This window comes from Pristiophorus japonicus, chromosome 5 (genome assembly GCF_044704955.1).
Source record: "Pristiophorus japonicus isolate sPriJap1 chromosome 5, sPriJap1.hap1, whole genome shotgun sequence".
Classification (NCBI taxonomy): domain Eukaryota; kingdom Metazoa; phylum Chordata; class Chondrichthyes; family Pristiophoridae; genus Pristiophorus; species Pristiophorus japonicus.
In genome coordinates, this window is record NC_091981.1 from 264,364,197 (window position 1) to 264,383,379 (window position 19,183).

Sequence of the window (19,183 nt, forward strand, 5' to 3'; positions counted from 1 at the left end):
TCGGGAACATTCTTCCTGCATCTAACCTATCTAAATCCGTCAGAATTTTATATGTTTCTATGAGATCCCCTCTCATCCTTCTAAACGCCAGTGAATACAGGCCCAGATGATCCAGTCTCTCCTCATATGTCAGTCCTGCCATCCCAGGAATCAGTCTGGTGAACCTTCGCTGCACTCCCTCAACAGCAAGAACATCCTTCCTCAGGTTAGGAGACCAAAATTGAACACAATATTCCAGGGGAGGCCTCACCAAGGCCCTGTACAACTGCAGTAAGACTTCCCTGCTCCTATACTCAAATCCCCTAGCTATGAAGGCCAACATGCCATTTGCCTTCTTCACCGCCTGCTGTACCTGCATGCCAACTTTCAATGACTGATGTACCATGACACCCAGGTCTCATTGCACCTCCCCTTTTCCTAATCTGCCAGGTTAGGTGAGCGGGCAAATGCATTGCAGATGCAGTATAATGTGGATAAATGTGAGTTTATCCACTTTGGTGACAAAAACAGGAAGGCAGAATATTATCTAAATGGTGACAGATTGGGAAAAGGGGAGTTACAACGAGACCTGGGTGTCATGGTACATCAGTCATTGAAAGTTGGCATGCAAGTACAGCAAGCAGTGAAGAAGACAAATGGCATGTTGGCCTTCGTATCGAGAGGATTTGAATATAGGAGCAGGGAGTTCTTACTGCAGTTGTACAGGGCCTTGGTGAGGCCACACCTTGAATATTTTGTACAGTTTTGGTCTCTTAATCTGAGGAAGGACATTCTTGCTATTGATAGAGTACAGCAAAAGTTCACCAGACTGATTCCCGGGATGGCAGGACTGACATATGAAGAAAGACTGGATCGACTAGGCTTATAATCACTGGAATTTAGAAGAATGAGAGGGGACCTCATAGAAATGTATAAAGTTCTGACGGGATTGGACAGGTTAGATGCAGGAAGAATGTTCCCGATGTTGGGGAAGTCCAGAACCAGGGGACACAGTCCAAGGGTAAGTGATAAGCCATTTAGGGCCGAGATGAGGAGAAACTTCTTCACTCAGAGAATTGTGAACCTGTGGAATTCTCTACCACAGCAAGTTTTTGAGGCCAGTTCATTAGATATATTCAAAAGGGAGTTAGATGTGGCCCTTACTAAAGGGATCAATGGGTATGGAGAGAAAGCAGGAATGGGGTATTGAAGTTGCATGATCAGCCATGATCATACTGAATGATGGTGCAGGCTCGAAGGGCCAAATGGCCTACTCCTGCACCTATTTTCTATGTTTCTATTACTTGGTTCATTGCTTTACTTCATAAAAACATAAGAAATAGGAACAGGAGTAGGCCATAAGGCCCCTCGAGCCTGCTCTGCCATTCAATAAGATCATGGCTGATCTGATCATGGAATCAGCTCCACTTCCCTGCCAGCTCCCCATAAGCCCTTATCGTTTAAGAAACTGTCTATTTCTGTCTTAAATTTATTTAATGTCCCAGCTTCCACAGCTCTCTGAGGCAGCGAATTCCACAATTTCACAACCCTCCGAGAGTAGAAATTTCTCCTCATTTCAGTTCTACATGGGTGGCCCCTTATTCTAAGATCGTGCCCTCTAGTTCTAGTCTCCCCCACCAGTGAAAACATCCTCTTTGCATCCACCTTGTCAAGCCCCCTCATAATCTTATATATTTCGATAAGATCACCTCTCATTCTTCGGAATTTCAATGAGTAGAGGCCCAGCCTACTCAACCTTTCCTCATAACTCAACCCACTCATCCCCGGGATTAACCTAGTGAACCTTCTCTGAACTGCCTCCACAGCAAGTATATCCTTTCGTAAATATGGAAACCAAAACTGCACGCGGTATTCCAGGTGTGACCTCACCAATACCTTGTATAGCTGAAACAAGACTTCCCTGCTTTTATATGCCATCCCCTTTGCAATAAAGACCAAGATTCCATTGGCCTTCCTGATCACCTGCTGTACCTGCATACTATTCTTTTGTGTTTCATGCACAAGTACTCCCAGGTCCTGCTGTACTGCAGCACTTTGCAATCTTTCTCCATTTAAAAAATAACTTGCTCTTTGATTTTTTTCTGCCAAAGTACATGACCTCACACTTTCCAACATTATACTCCATCTGCCAAATTCTTGCCCACTCACTTAGCCTGTCTATGTCCTCCTGCAGCCTCTTTATGTCCTCCTCACACAGTGCCCTTCCTCCCATCTTTGTATCGTCAGCAAACTTGGCTACTTTACACTCAGTCCCCTCTTCCAAGTCGTTAATATAGATTGTAAATAGTTGGGGTCCCAGCACTGATCCATGCGGCATCCCACTCGTTACTGATTGCCAACCAGAGAATGAACCATTTATCGCGACTCTCTGTTTTCTGTTTGTCAGCCAATCATCTATCCATGCTAATATATTACCCCCAACCCCATGAACTTTTATCTTGTGCAGTAACCTTTTATGTGGCACCTTGTCAAATGCCTTCTGGAAGTCCAAATACACCACATCCACTAGTTCCCCTTTATCCACCCTGTTCGTTACATCCGCAAAGAATTCCAGCAAATTTGTCAAACATGATTTCCCCTTCATAAATCCATGCTGACTCTGCCTGAGCAAATTTTGCTTTTCCAAATGTCCTGCTACTGCTTCTTTAATAATGGACTCCAACATTTTCCCAACTACAGATGTTAAGCTAACTGGTCTAAAGTTTCCTGCTTTTTGTCTGCCTCCTTTTTTAAATAGGGGCATTACATTTGCAGTTTTCCAATCTGCTGGGACCTCCCCAGAATCCAGGGAATTTTGGTAAATTACAACCAATGCATCCATAATCCCTGCCGCTACTTCTCTTAAGACCCGAGGATGCAAGCCATCAGTTCCAGGGAATTTATCTGCCTTTATTCCCATTATCTTACTGAGCACCGCCTCCTTAGTGATTGTGATTGTGTTAAGTTCCTCCCCTCCTATAACCCCTTGACTATCCACTGCCGGAATATTGTTAGTGTCCTCTACCATAAAAACTGATACAAAATACTTGTTTAGAGTTTCTGCCATCTCCATGTTCCCCATTACTAATTCCCCGGTCTCGTTCTCCAAGGGACCAACATTTACTTTAGCCACACTTTTTCTTTTTATATACTTATAGAAACTCTTACTATCTGTTTTTATATTTTGTGCTAGTTTACTTTCATAGTCTATCTTCCCTTTCTTACTCATTGTTTTAATCATTCTTTGCTGACTTTTAAAAGCTTCCCAATCTTCTGTCGTCCCACTAGTTTTAGCCACTTTGTATGCCCTTGTTTTTAATCAGATACTGTCCTTTATTTCTTTAGTTAGCCACGGATGGCTTTCTTTTCTCTTGAACCCTTTCCTCCTTACTGGAATATATTTTTCTTGAGAGTTGTGAAGTATCTCTTTAAATGTACACCACTGTTCATCAACCGTCCTACACTTTAATCTATTTTCCCAGTCCACTTTAGCCAACTCTGCCCTCATACCTTCATAGTCTCCTTTATTTAAGCTTAGTACACCCTCCATCTGAATTTGAAACTCAATCATGCTATGATCACTCATTCCAAGGGGATCCTTTACTAGGAGATTGTTTATTAATCTTGTCTAATTACACAGGACCAGATCTAAGATAGCCTGCCCCCTGGTTGGTTCCATTACATACTGCTCCAGGAACCCGTCCATTATGCACTCTATGAACTCTTCCTCAAGGCTACCCTGACCAATTTGATTTGTCCAATCAACATGAAGGTTAAAATCACCCATGATTATTGCTGTTCCCTTCAGTGATGGGTCATGTTAAATGTCAGATCTGCTAACACTACTGGATCTCCTTCAACGTCCTGCTTAGTTGATTCGATACCAGTAACCTATTTGTTCCATTTTGTTTCTTCCAGTCTTAAATAGCTTAATTTCCCATTCTGAATTGCCCCTCAAACCTGCTCCGCCATTCAATAAGATCATGGATAATCTTCGACCTCAACTCCACCTTCCTGTCCAATCCCCATAAACTGTATATTTACTACCAGATGGAACAATAGAATCAGTGGCAATTTAATTGCAGCAGTTACTGCTATTCCAAAATGATCTATTTAATATTAAATATTGTTTGAATGGAATAGCACTGATTGGGAATAAAACCATTATTAGAAGAGAGAAGGTCTCATTTTAATGGTAGTGGTTAATACTTCCCACTGACTTCCACTCATAACTACAGAGAGTAATTTCTGTCTTTTGCATGATTATTAATTGGTTATTAATCTTGTCGTGTATGGAAATAGCTCTTCTGAGCAGCTGAAGGCTTTATTCTTTACTATTACGCAGTAGCTGAGATATTTTATGCACGTTAAGCAGCGGCTGATTATTTTTAAAACAACCGTTTTGATGACGTCATGTGATTGTAACTTTTATTTGTCAAAGGGCTGATAACAGCGTTAACTTTCAGAACGTGTCATTTTATATTGTTTAAGAATCTGGCACCAGGCAGCCTACCTTCCCCACCGGTAAAGAAAACCAGTCTTTGACATAAAAAGGCCGCAGTGCCCCCAGAAACTGAAAGGGCAGAGATTTTATCTGAGTGACGCACGCAGCAGGTTCATTTCATTGTATTAAGTGCTGAAATGGTTTTGTTGTTTTCTGCAATGGAGGGCAAACAGAAGTGATGAGAAAGAAAATGTTAGAATTCTCAGAGGTAAAGCTTATTATTTGATAAAGGGATATTAAAAGCTTTGCCATTCCCTCCCCAAGCCTCTCCGCCTTGCTACCTCTCTCTCCTCCTTTAAGACCTACCTCTTTGATCAAGCATTTGGTCACCTGTCCTAATATCGCTTTATGTGACTCGGTGTCAAATGTTGTTTGATAATACTCCTGTGAAGTGCCTTGTGACGGTTTACTATGTTAAAGGCGCTCTATAAATGCAAGTTGTTTTTGAAATAGTGACATAGAAAGTACTGGAAGAGTAACAATTAGATGATTCCACGAGAGAAACATCCAGAAGATCATTCATAGAGGGAGGTGGTACATTAGTTATAGTAATTCTATAGGCAGTCACCAACTGGTCAATTAGTCATCAGCTGACTACATGGAGCTCAGTATAGACATGTCCCTACACTGTTTGGAGAATGGTCATAATCAGCTGATTGACTATAGTCAGCAGATTAGGCCATGGTTTGTTGCACACAGTGCTAGAAGTTGATACTGTTTTCGGCATAAAGGAGCCTGCCTGTGCACGGATCAGTGCTCTGAGAGTCGTGAGTTACTTCCTGTCTCAATGAATGCTTTAAGCAGGTTGAGAGTCCAACTCCTGTGCAATGTGGCTGACCTTCTCTTTCTGGTCATTCCCTCTGATGTCCTGCAACTTTCTCAAGGTTTCTTGGAAAGATTTCTTCCACAGGGATTTTCTGCCTGACTTACTCATAAAGGTAGAAATTCCAATCGACAAAGGTCACTTACAAAAGAAAAAATAGAAAGACGTGCATTTATATAGCGCCTTTCATGAGCTCACAATGTCCCCAATCACAGTGAAGTACTTTTGAAGTATAGTCACTCTTGTAATGTAGGAAATAAGGTCCTACAAACAGCAATGAGATAATGACCAAATAATCTGTTTTAAGTGATGTTACTTGAAGGATAAATGTTCGCCAGGACACCAGGGAGAACTCCCTGCTCTTCTTCGAATAGTGTCATGGGATCTTTTCCATCCACCTGACAGGACAGCCGGGCCTCAGTTTAACGTCTCATCCGAAAGAGATCTTAAACCAACATCTGCCTTCTCAGGTGGACGTAAAAATCTCATAGCACTATTTTGAAGATACGGGATTTTTTACGTCCATCTGAGAAGGCAGACATTGGTTTAAGATGTCTTTCAGATGAGATGTTAAACTGAGGCCCCATCTGTCCTCTCAGGTGGATGGAAAAGATCCCATGACACTATTCAAAGAAGAGCAGGGAGTTTCACATGGTGTACTGGCCAATATTTATCCATCATGCAAGCATCACTAAAAAACAGATCACCTGATCATTATCACGTTGCTGTTTGAAGGAGCTTGGTGTGCACACATTGGCTTCCGCATTTCCTATATTGCAAGAATAACTCCACATCAAAAGTGCTTAATTGGCTGTAGGCTGCTCTGGGATATCCTGAGGTCGTGAAAGGTGCTATATAAATGCAAGATCTTTCTTTCTTGATCAAGTGGCATTTGTTTTTGGGACCTATCATAAGGGCTGCAGGGTCTTTTCCGGTCCTGTACTTTCCAATGTTCCTATTTTAACCCATTTAATATAAACAGGCTTAGACTTCTACTAAAACAATATGCAGAGGAATGCCATACGAACACATCAAGTGCTTGTTTATTATTTGTGGCCATTAATATTTTTGGTTTATATCTTTTGCCACATCACTCGCCCAACTAAAAATGATTCGTGAGTATGTATGACGCTTGACTCTGTATTACTGAGTAGGGTTGAAAAGTTACTAAAGCAATTTTGGTGCTTAACGTCTAGGTTAAAAATGACACAAAATGAAGATGATTCACATTAAGGGCAAGAGTTCATCCAATAATACAAAATATTGCAGTTCGGTTTTTATATAGTCCTTTAAGGGATGCAAGCCTCATTATTTTTTTTATGGATATTATTTTAATACTGGTAGCAACCAATTTAAAATGAACACTTTTTGGAAAATCTAGGTGAAAGGGATATTATTCAACAAACTAATTTCTTTCTGCTCTTTTTTCCCTGAATACAGAAAACTTCATTGTACTCGGAACTACATCCACCTGAATCTGTTTTTCTCTTTCATTTTGCGGGCGATATCTGTTTTACTAAAGGATGCTGTACTGTATTCAGCACATAGTATTCAGTGTAATGAAACAGCACTGGTAAGTCTTGAGAATTCATCGTTAGATTCTTTTAAGCACAAGGTATCTCATCAAGTAATATGCCCACAGATTACTAACAAAAAGACTGTTGCTGTTAATAAAACTTGTATTGATCTGACACATAATCATGTCAAAATGCATGCAAAAACTTCATGTACAATGGATTACTTTGAAATGCAGTGACTTTTATAAACATGGTCTATACCACATAATGAACCTATTGCACTAAATTGGAATGATTTAGTAAGTTAATGACCATAATATTCTGTTCTGAGTCTTTCCAGATAGATAATTAACTTTTTAAAATCAGCTTGAACAAAAAACGCTTCGAGGAATCAACAGGGGCTCAAACATCCCATACTGTGCTGAGATAAACCATAATGCACCTCCTCTGGCTATGTGGTTCTTGGCTAACCCATTCTCCTCGCAACCCTCAATAACCCAGGCATGGCCCCCAACCCCACCTCCAGTTTGGGAACATTTTGGTGTAGGCAAACACAGCCACCAAACATGTACGCAGCAAGGTCTCATGAACAGCAACAAGATGGTTGAATGGTTCATCTGTTCTTTTGGTGGTGTAGGTTGAAGGAGAAATATTGGGGACCTACCGCCTCTTCTTCAAATCATGCCACGAGATCAACTAAACAGACATGCTTTACCACAAACACAAAAACAAAATACTGTCGATGCTGGAATCGGAAATAAAAACAGAAAATGCTGGAAATCTCAGCAGGTCAGGCAGCATCTGTGGAGAGAAGCAGAGTGAACGTTTCAGGTCGATGACCCTTCGTCAGAACTGGAAAAGTTTGAGATGTAACAGGTTCTTAAGGAAGTGCGGGGGCAGTGAAAGGGGGAGGGGAGGAAAGAACAAAAGGGAAAGTCTGTGATAGGGTGGAAGGCAGAAGAGATTTAAGAGATTTCATGCACCTCCTTTAGGATTGTACCCTTTAGTTTATATTTCTTCACCTCATTCTTTCTATCAAAATATATCACTTCACATTTTTCTGCATTAAATTTCATCTGCCACATGTCTGCCAATTTCACCTGTCTATGTCCTCTTGAAGTCTATCACTATCCTCCTCATTGTTCATTATACTTCCAATATTGTGTCATGTGCAAATTTTGAAATTGTGCGCTGTACACCCAAATCTAAGTCATTAATATATATCAAAAAAAGCAGTGGTCCTAGAACTGACCCCTGGGGAACACTACTGTGTACCTTTCTCCAGCTTAGGCTGGGTTTAGAATTCTAAGTTGAGTTCTTACTTTCTGGCCCCCATCCTTCTAGGTGGCGGACACAGGTTTGGGAGAAGCATTGGCGAGTTGCTGCAGTGCATCCTGTAGATGGTGCACAGTGTTAAAGGGTTAGTGCACAGAAGCTAAGAGTGTGGGGGAGGGGGTGAATTTCCACAAAGCTTCTCCTACTGCACCACTGTAACCTCAGCCCAGAAATTGGGTTTCTGCCGCACCTCCGCCAAGGTTACAGTGGCAGAGCAGCGGAAGGTCTGAGGAGACTCACCTCCAATACCACTACCATTTTGACCGCAACGGATTGCGGCGACACCAAGGCAGAATCTGGGAGAGTCAAAGGGAAACGGGGTTAGAAAGAAGGCCCAGTGAGCAAAGCTGGTGACCAAGAGGAGCCAGAAATCAGAGCTCCATAAAAGCAACACATGTTGCTTAGTACAACTGAAATGGTTCTGTGCTACACTGGTGGTGCATCTACACAAACATAACCAAGCACCAGCTGTGTTTTTACTTTTGCAGAGATAAGTTTACTTGTATACAAGATTCTTTTGGTTTGTTTTATCTGGCAAGCTGATGTCACGTTGAAGCTAGCTTTACTGCGTTTCTACTTTTCCATTGCACAAAATCTTATCTTGCTTCTTATTTGCTTTTATAGCGTCACAGCCCAAGTTAATGTCATTTGATTTCGCTGGGTTTGGAATTCCATTTTGAGTTTCTACGCTCTGGTCCCCTGTCCTTTAATGGTCACAAACTACATGGCATTTAGATACGCACCAAGTGTTTGAGATCAGCCAGTGGGGTTTATGCAATGTTCAATTCAAAGCCAAACAAGCAGTAATCCTTGGAGAGTGAAAACTGAAAAATGACAGGTCACTCCACTCAAAGCCAAAGTTCATAAAGAAATGTATACACAGTTTTAGTGTAATGTCTTTGTGATTAATTAATATTGTTTTAAAGGAACAGTACAACTCCCACAAAAAGGACCCAGATCGCCCCAGAGGTCACTGCTTCTTCTTTAAATAACTTAACAAGGTGAATAGTTGTCCAGTGCACTCCGAGCCTAGCCAGCGATATCTCCCTGTCGATCAGCTGGAGAGTTAGTTGTAGCAGTGAGCCTGACATTTCTGCCATTGAACTGCACTTCAGCAGTGCAATGGGATTAACAACCAAAGACGTTTACCATTCGGAAGGAGGCCATTTGGCCAATTGTGACTGTGCTGGCTCTTTGCTAGAGTAATCCAAATCCAATCCTGCTGCGCCACTCTCTCCCCATAGCTCAGTATGCCTTTCTCCTTCGGACAGTTATTCACAGTTCTAAATGTTTTAGAAAAAATATGTATTTTTTGGATTTTTTTTTAACGTGTTTTATAGGGTTTAAAATAAAGTTAACTTAATGGATAGGGTTTTTAACATAAAAATATATGATTAAATTTAATTTTTATATGTTTTAAAACTCTTACGCTGGCAAAAGTAAGCTGTATGCCTGCTCTCACCAGGCATGAAAGTCTGAAGGACATTCGCTGGACATGAGTTGAACAAATAGCCCGATCTCTCCTGCGTGAATGTCCTTCTCCCAGGAATGGGGAGGATCAGTCAAGAGAAATCTTGACAGATCAGAAAAGTCGGTTTTTGGTGCATGCGCATCGCGCTCCGAAATCCGGCTTTTGCAAGGCCTCGCCGGGTCCGTGCACACTTCGTACGGAGCCGGCGAGGCCGGAATTTTCGGCACATTGTCTTCTCTCTGACCAGAGAGAAGCAGGTGGAGCGTGCACGTGGCTTTACCAGGATAGTGGGCTTCTTCATGGTGCAGGGGGCTATCGATTGCACGCATCCAAATGCTGAGAACTACCACAGCCGCAAAGGTTTCCACTCGCTGAATGTGCACTTGGTGTGCGACCATGCTCAGCACATCTTGATGGTGAATGGCTAGTATTGTGGCAGCAGTCATGATGCTTTTATTCTGTGTCAGTCTGCTGTTCCCTCAGACTTTGAGCCACTACGACAAACCAGAGGGTAGCTACTGGGTGACAAGTATCCGCTGACTACCTGGCTCATTACTCCGCTCTGCAACCCAACCACACCTGGGCAGCATGTGTAGAATGAGAGCCATGCTGCTACCCGGAATCTGATTGAGCAGAACGCTTCCGCTGCCTGGACCACTCTGGAGAAGCCCTGCAGTACTCACCAGAGCACGTCTCAAGATTCGTCGTGATCTGCTGCAGGCTCCAGAACCTCACCATTATGAGGGCACAGCATATGGCAACCAGCTGAGGAGGAGGAGGTGGAGGCGGAAACTGAAGGAAGGAGGCAACCCAGACAGCCCTTTTTGCCCGGGCGGTCCGTGATCAACTCGTCTGACTGTGGTACCAATGAACGCAGCCCAAATTCCCCATTCAGCACTAGTTCCACACCTTACCTTCCTTTTGTTACTGACCGTTACAGCGTTTGATTGGCCACAATGCTGAAATAAAAATCACCACCAAAGAAACATTCCAATCCAACTTGATACTTCAATCCATCCAATATTACATAACAAAGTCAACTAATCACCCTTGTACATTCCCTTAGTGCAGGTCTTCAGTGTGCCTTTGCCTGTCCTAGTGCTCCTTCAAAGCGGAGTGCTCCTCCACAGCCCAGTGGCTGCAGCATGGCTGGTGGAAGGCTGCTGACTTCCGGTGAGGGAGACTCCAGATGGCCTTGCAGGATGACCTCTGCTCTGGGCCTCGGAGGCCCGGCTGCGGACTGCACCACCTCAGCATGGGCGTCAGCAGTCTGGGCTGGCTGGCTGACAAGCAAAGGCAAGGGCACTGGCTGAGTGGCAGTGGTAGGAGGACGAATGCTGCCATCCTGAGACTAGACATCAGGTTCGTCCCCCAGGGAGCCACTGCTACTCCCCTTGGGGTGGCACCTCAGCATTCCTAGCCATCTGTTGGACGACAGATTGCTGGACAGCTGTGACACCTTGCAAGTCCCTTTTCACACTGGTAAACCCAGCCACAATGGTAACATTCTGAGCTTGCGTGAAAACAAGCCGAGCCTGTACAACAGAAGTCTGAACTTCCACTACAGCACTCAGACGTTGAGTGGCTTGTGCTGCAATGGAAGCTGAGACATCAGATATCATAGAAACATAGAAACATAGAAAATAGGTGCAGGAGTAGGCCATTCGGCCCTTCCAGCCTGCACCGCCATTCAATGAGTTCATGGCTGAACATTCAACTTCAGTACCCCATTCCTGCTTTCTCGCCATACCCCTTGATCCCCCTAGCAGTAAGGACCTCATCTAACTCCTTTTTGAATATATTTAGTGAATTGGCCTCAACAACTTTCTGTGGTAGAGAATTCCACAGGTTCACCACTCTCTGGGTGAAGAAGTTCCTCCGCATCTCGGTCCTAAATGGCTTACCCCTTATCCTTAGACTGTGACCCCTGGTTCTGGACTTCCCCAACATTGGGAACATTCTTCCTGCATCTAACCTGTCTAACCCCGTCAGAATTTTATATGTTTCTATGAGGTCCCCTCTCATTCTTCTGAACTCCAGTGAATACAAGCCCAGTTGATCCAGTCTTTCTTGATAGGTCAGTCCCGCCATCCCGGGAATCAGTCTGGTGAACCTTCGCTGCACTCCCTCAATAGCAAGAATGTCCTTCCTCAGGTTAGGAGACCAAAACTGTACACAATACTCCAGGTGTGGCCTCACCAATGCCCTGTACAACTGTAGCAACACCTCCCTGCCCCTGTACTCAAATCCCCTTGCTATGAAGGCCAACATGCCATTTGCTTTCTTAACCGCCTGCTGCACCTGCATGCCAACCTTCAATGACTGATGTACCATGACACCCAGGTCTCTTTGCACCTCCCCTTTTCCTAATCTGTCACCATTCAGATAATAGTCTGTCTCTCTGTTTTTACCACCAAAGTGGATAACCTCACATTTATCCACATTATACTTCATCTGCCATGCATTTGCCCACTCACCTAACCTATCCAAGTCGCTCTGCAGCCTCACAGCATCCTCCTCGCAGCTCACACTGCCACCCAACTTAGTGTCATCCGCAAATTTGGAGATACTACATTTAATCCCCTCATCTAAATCATTAATGTACAGTGTAAACAGCTGGGGCCCCAGCACAGAACCTTGCGGTACCCCACTAGTCACTGCCTGCCATTCTGAAAAGTACCCATTTACTCCTACTCTTTGCTTCCTGTCTGACAACCAGTTCTCAATCCATGTCAGTACACTACCCCCAATCCCATGTGCTCTAACTTTGCACATCAATCTCTTGTGTGGGACCTTGTCGAACGCCTTCTGAAAGTCCAAATATACCACATCAACTGGTTCTCCCTTATCCACTCTACTGGAAACATCCTCAAAAAATTCCAGAAGATTTGTCAAGCATGATTTCCCTTTCACAAATCCATGCTGACTTGGACCTATCATGTCACCTCTTTCCAAATGCACTGCTATGACATCCTTAATAATTGATTCCATCATTTTACCCACTACCGATGTCAGGCTGACCGGTCTATAATTCCCTGTTTTCTCTCTCCCTCCTTTTTTAAAAAGTGGGGTTACATTGGCTACCCTCCACTCCATAGGAACTGATCCAGAGTCAATGGAATGTTGGAAAATGACTGTCAACGCATCCACTATTTCCAAGGCCACCTCCTTAAGTACTCTGGGATGCAGTCCATCAGGCCCTGGGGATTTATCGGCCTTCAATCCCATCAATTTCCCCAACACAATTTCCCGGCTAATAAGGATTTCCCTCAGTTCCTCCTCCTTACTAGACCCCCCGACCCCTTTTATAACCGGAAGGTTGTTCGTGTCCTCCTTCGTGAATACCGAACCAAAGTACTTGTTCAATTGGTCCGCCATTTCTTTGTTCCCCGTTATGACTTCCCCTGATTCTGACTGCAGGGGACCTACATTTGTCTTTACTAACCTTTTTCTCTTTACATATCTATAGAAACTTTTGCAATCCGTCTTAATGTTCCCTGCAAGCTTCTTCTCATACTCCATTTTCCCTGCCCTAATCAAACCCTTTGTCCTCCTCTGCTGAGTTCTAAATTTCTCCCAGTCCCCAGGTTCGCTGCTATTTCTGGCCAATTTGTATGCCACTTCCTTGGCTTTAATACTATCCCTGATTTCCCTTGATAGCCACGGTTGAGCCACCTTCCCTTTTTTATTTCTATGCCAGACAGGAATGTACAAGAATGTATCAGATGTTGCATGATGGTTGGGTCCACAAATGTGCTAATGGAGTTGCCCATGACTTCCATGCTGGAAAGGACGGGCTCCAAACTCTGCCCAAAGCCTTGCATACATAGTCCTTCATGCTCCTTGCCATTGCACTCAGGCTTTCTGGCAGGCCTGCCAATACACCATGCATTCTGTTGTGGATACCCATCAGCATTCTTCTGTAGGCCGCCCCATCGAAGTCCTCATCTGAGTCTTCTGAGGCAGAACACGTGTGCGACCTCGCCTTCTGGGAAGTTGCACTACCTTTTTCCCCTGCCCTGACTGTTGTCCAATCGTGGGATCACATGCAGATCGCACCACTTAGATGCCATCTAAACTCCGCACAGTGCAGTATCTGAGCTGGTGGCTGCGTCTGATCAAGTAGTGGTGTTTCTTATTCGTCATCACTCTCCTCTCCTTCAAACATTTACTGGGCAGGTTGGATTTCTTTGGTATTTGAAATGTGAAAGGCACATGGGTAGGGTTGTGATGAGGGGAGTGGGGGTGCGGGGGGGGAAAAAAGAGGTGCCTGTTTACACCATGTACAGATTGTAAACCAGAAGAGATTGTGGGATGAGGGGGAAGTGGGATATGGAATGTAACGCATGAGGATACTGGTATTTGGACTCTTTCAGCTCCACCGCTGGCCACAGGCTCAGCCATTCCCCAACCAAGAATGTCCAGCACCGTATGCTCCAAGCGGGTGAGGTAATGCAGGCCAACCTGTTCCCCGGCGGTTAGGTTCTGCTGGCACCAGTTATGCGCCACCTTTTCCTGCACGAGAAAAGGAAGTGTGTCAGTGAGTGTGGTGCAACGTGTTTGGGTAACGAGCCTGTCATGGTTGAATAGCTGGCAGTGTGTGCAAGCTTTGAGATGTAGATGTGAGGCTTGCAGCAGAGGTGAGTATGTGAGGGTGAGGTGAAGCTATGAATATGAGGTATCAGTCGTGTTTGGTCGAGATTGTTGGTAGGTGAATGATGGGAGAGTTGTGCATTGTGCATAGACTAATGGTGCAGTTAGTGGGATATGGCATTTGACGATGAATTCACTATGTCCACTTGTGTGATTTCAGGAATCTTCTTCCTGCACTGTGTCCATGACCTCGGGGCAACATTGCTGGCATTTACCACATTGACTGGAGGGCCTCCTAGTTGCCTAGTCAACTGTGGCTCAGTGGGTAGTGCCCTTCTCTCTGAGTCAGAAGGTTTGGGTTCAAGTTCCACTCCAGAGACTTGAGCACAAAAATCTAGGCTGACACTCCAGTGCAGTGCTGAGGGAGTGCTGCACTGTCGGAGGCACCGTCTTTCGGACGAGACGTTAAACTGAGGCCCTGTCTGCTCTCTCAAGTGGACGTAAAAGATCACATGGCACTATTTCGAAGAAGAACAGGGGAGTTATCACCCGGTGTCCTGGCCAATAATTATCCCTCAATCAACATAACAAAAACAGATTATCTGGTTATTATCACATTGCTGTTTGTGAGAGCTTACTTGTGAACAAATTGGCTGCCACATTTCCCACATTACAACAGTGACTACACTCCATTGGCTGTAAAGCACTTTGAAATGTCTGGTGGTCATGAAAGGCGCTATATAAATCTAAGTCTTTCTTTCTTTCTTTTCCCCTGTGCAAAGAGGACCTCTCTCCTTGAATTGGCCTTCTGCAACAAGACCTCCAGTGTCTTGGTCATAAACAGGGGAGATGATTTGAGAGAGTCCAAAGTTTGAGGTTCTGTAGTGGGATGAAATTGACTTGTAGACAGGTGGGGTCAACCTGGATGAACCAATGGAGCTAGTTCTGGAGAGAGAGTGAATCCAGGACCTGTTTGAGAGGCAGATTATCTGTGGGTGCATTGTTGGAGGTTGTCCCGTGGAAAATTGGGCACTGAGGAGGAGTGGAGAGTTGACCATGAGCCAGAAGTGGTTGTCGCAGGGTTCAGCAGAGGTGCAGAGTGGCCTTGGTGTTAGCAGGGCACACCAGTAGATCTAATGGACCAGCAGTGCAGCGGAGAGCAGTGGGAGAGAAACCCAAGGACCAAGAGCGTGAGGCTCAGAGAGTCAGCAGAAAATGAAAGATAAACCCAGGGGATCAGTGCAGGTGAGGGAGCTGTCGGGGTACAGTTGTAGGGAGGTGAAAGGCTCCCAAGATCAGAAGCAGCAGCAGGAGTTTGAGGAAACGGTGCACACCAGCCCAGAGGGAAGACAGAAGGGTTCTGAAGGATGAGTGGAGTCAGCGGCCATGGGAAGCAAGGTGAAAGCAGCAAAGCAAGGATCATTGAATAGCAAGGGAGCGACATCCAGAGAGAGTCTGATAACGTGCCTTAATTGCATTGTTGGCATTAAATCAAGAATATTTTACTTCTATGGCTGATGATTACAAATTAAGATTTATGATTAGCGATATTTCATTGAAAAAAATAGCTATACATGTGGCTGGGCTGAGCAGACATTTCTGCTCCATCAACTGCCTGCTCATGGATGATGGTGACAGTAAGAAATTAGAGCTATTAGAGGAGAGAAAACTGAGACTTTTCCAGTGGATCAGAGAAGGCTGAGGAAATTTAACAGGTTTTTCAAATGATGAAGTCTTTGATGGATGAATTGGGCAAGTCTGTTTCCTCTGGCTGGAGAGTCAGTGACGAGGGGGTCATTCACCCTTGCCTCCGACAACAAGTGTGAAGGTCTCATGGACTTCTTTGTCATTACGACTGAGACCATCTATTCAGATGCCCTCTGCTGCTTCCATTCCTTCCCCTATCCCACCAAGCCAAACTCCGCCTAACGTTCTCCCCACCACCAGCCCCCCCTCCCCTCCCCCGTCCCACCCCACCCTAGCCCTGAGCTCGCATCATAAGAACATGAGTTAGGAGCAGGAGTAGGCCATTTCACCCCATGAGCCTGCTCAATAAGATCATGGCTAATCTTCGACCTCAACTTCATCTTCCTGCACTATCCCCATAATCCCTCGATTTCCTTAATATTCAAAAATCTATCAATCTCTATCATGAATATACTCAAAGATTGAAGCTCCACAGCCCTCTGGGGTAGAGAATTCCAAACATTCACCACCCTCTGTGTGAAGAGGTTTCTCCTCATCTCAGTCCTAAATGGCTGACCCCTTATTCTGAGACTGTGACCCCTGGTTCTAGACTCCTCAACCAGAGGAAACATCCTCCCTGCTTCTACCCTGTAAGACGTTTCAATGAGATCATCTCTCATTCTTCTAAACTCTAGAGAATATAGGCCTAGTCTGCTCTTTCCCTGCATCTTTCCCGAGTATCTCCTCTCATGCCCACTCCAAGCTCACCTTGGACCCACCTCCGGTTCCCCCGACCCTATTTGCACCAAACGGCTGACATCCAACTCCTGTCCTCATGTCAGCTGATAATATTAATGATTCTCTCCTCCAGTATTGTCCCCTCCCCTTGCTGTCATCACCCCCTGCTTAAAAAAAACACCCTTGATCCGTCTGTCCTTGCAAACTGCCGCCTCATCTCCAACCTCTCTTTCCTCTCCAAAGTCCTTGAACATGTTGTTGCATCCCAAATCCTTGCCCCTCTTACCCACAATTCCATGTTTGAACTCCTACAATCAGATTTCCGCCCCTGCCATAGCATGGAAGCAGCTCTTATCAAAATTATAAATGACACCCTGTGACTGTGACAAAGGCAAACTATCCCCACCTCATCCTTCTCGACCTGTCTGCGGCCTTTGACACGGTTGACCACTCCATCGTTCTCGGACTTTACTGTCATCCAGCTGGGTGGGACTGCACTCGCCTGGTTCCATTCTTATCTATCCAGTCATAGCCAGAGAATCACCTGCAACGGCTTCTCTTCCCGCTGCAGCACCGCTACCTCTGATGGCCCCCATGGATCTATCCTTGGTCCCCTCCTATTTCTCATCTGCATACTGCCCCTCAGGGTTCCACATGTGCGCTGACGACTCCCAGCTCTACCTCACTACCACCTCTCTCGACTCCTCCATTGTCACTGATTTGTTATGTTGCTTGTCTGGCATACAGTCCTGGATGAGCAGAAATGTCATCGAACTAAATATTGGGAAGACCTAAGCTTTTGTCTTCAGTCCTCATCACAAACTCTGTTCCTTAGCCACCAAATCCATCCCTCTCCCTGGTCACTGCCTGAGGCTGACCCAGCCCATTCTCAACCTTGGTGTCCTATTTGAACCTGAAGTGAGCTTCCACCTCCGTCACATCACCCGTCTCTGCCCCTGTTGCAGCTCATCTGCTGCTGAAACCCTCATCTATGCCTGTATTACCTCTCGACATGACTATTCCAATGCCTATTCCTATTCCTGGCCAGCCTCTCGTCTCCCACCCTCCATAAAATTGTAACCTTCTCCAGCCCCACAACCCTCTGAGATCATAACCAGGGAGGTTATGCTTGAACTGTATAAAACACTGGTTAGGCCGCAGCTGGAGTTCTGTGTGCAATTCTGGTCACCACATTACAGGAAAGATGTGATTGCACTGGAAAGGGTGCAGAGGAGATTTACAAGAATGTTGCCTGGACTGGAGAATTTTGGCTATGAGGAAAGATTGGAGATGCTGGGTCTGTTTTCTTTGGAACAGAGGAGGTTGAGGGGAGACCTGATTGAGGTGTATAAAATTATGAGGGGCCTGGATAGAGTGGATAGGAAGGACCTGTTTCCCTTGGCAGAAGGGTCAACAACCAGGGGCATAGATTTAAAGTAATTGGGGGGAGGTTTAGAGGAGATATGAGGGCAATTTCTTCACTAAGAAGGAGGGGGGGGTCTGGAACTCACTGTCTGAAAGGATGGTAGAGGCAGAAACCCTCACCATTTAAAAGATATTTAGATGTGCACTTAAAGTGCCATAACCTAAAGGGCTATGGACCAAGAGCTGGTAAGTGGGATTAGGCTGGATAACTCTTGGTCAGCCGGTGTGGACACGATGGACCAAAATGACCTCCTTCCGTGCTGTAAAATTTCCACAATTCTATTATTCTATCTCTGTGCTCCTCCAATTCTGGCCTCTTGTACATTTCCAATTTTAATATCCTATGCACCTTTAACTGCCTGGATCTAAGCTCTGGAATTCCTTCTCTAAGCCTCTCCACCTCTCGCTCTCTCTTCCTATAAGACCAAGCTTTTGGCCACCTGTCCTACTATCTCCTTATGTGGCTCAGTGCCAAATCTTATTTGCTAATATAAGAGTATATTATATTATCCATATAATCATAGTATCATAGAAACATAGAAAATAGGTGCAGGAGTAGGCCATTCAGCCCTTCTAGCCTGCACCGCCATTCAATGAGTTCATGGCTGAACATGCAACTTCAGTACCCCCTTCCTGCTTTCTCGCCATACCCCTTGATCCCCCTAGTAGTAAGGACTTCATCTAACTCCCTTTTGAATATATCTAATGAACTGGCCTCAACAAATCCTGAAGTGTGGAAGAAATATAGAAACATAGAAATAAAGAAATTAGGTGCAGGAGCAAGCCATTCGGCCCTTCGAGCCTGCACCGCCATTCAATAAGATCATTATCATAAGCAGTCCCTCGAAACGAGGATGACTTGCTTACAAGCCAAAAAACAATGAGTTCACAGGTGTTTCAACGAAGGACCTAATATTCCAGGTCCTGAACTACATCCTGAAGGGTGGAAGAAATATAGAAACATAGAAATATAGAAATTAGGTGCAGGAACAGGCCATTCGGCCCTTCGAGCCTGCACCGCCATTCAATAAGATCATGGCTGATCATTCAACCTCAGTACCCCTTTCCTGCTTTCTCTCCATACCCCTTGATCCCTTTGGCCGTAAGGGCCA

General features: G+C 44.8%; 1 protein-coding gene across 1 annotated transcript in view; it reads left to right on the forward strand.

Moving 5' to 3' along the window:
* Window positions 1-19,183, forward strand: part of vipr2 (vasoactive intestinal peptide receptor 2) — a gene marked incomplete at its 5' end in the record, with an annotated part of 192,328 nt that overhangs the window by 130,247 nt on the left and 42,898 nt on the right. Inside the window, 1 exon segment of the mRNA XM_070880248.1 lies at window positions 6,747-6,879. Within this exon segment, the coding sequence (XP_070736349.1) occupies window positions 6,747-6,879 (133 nt within the window).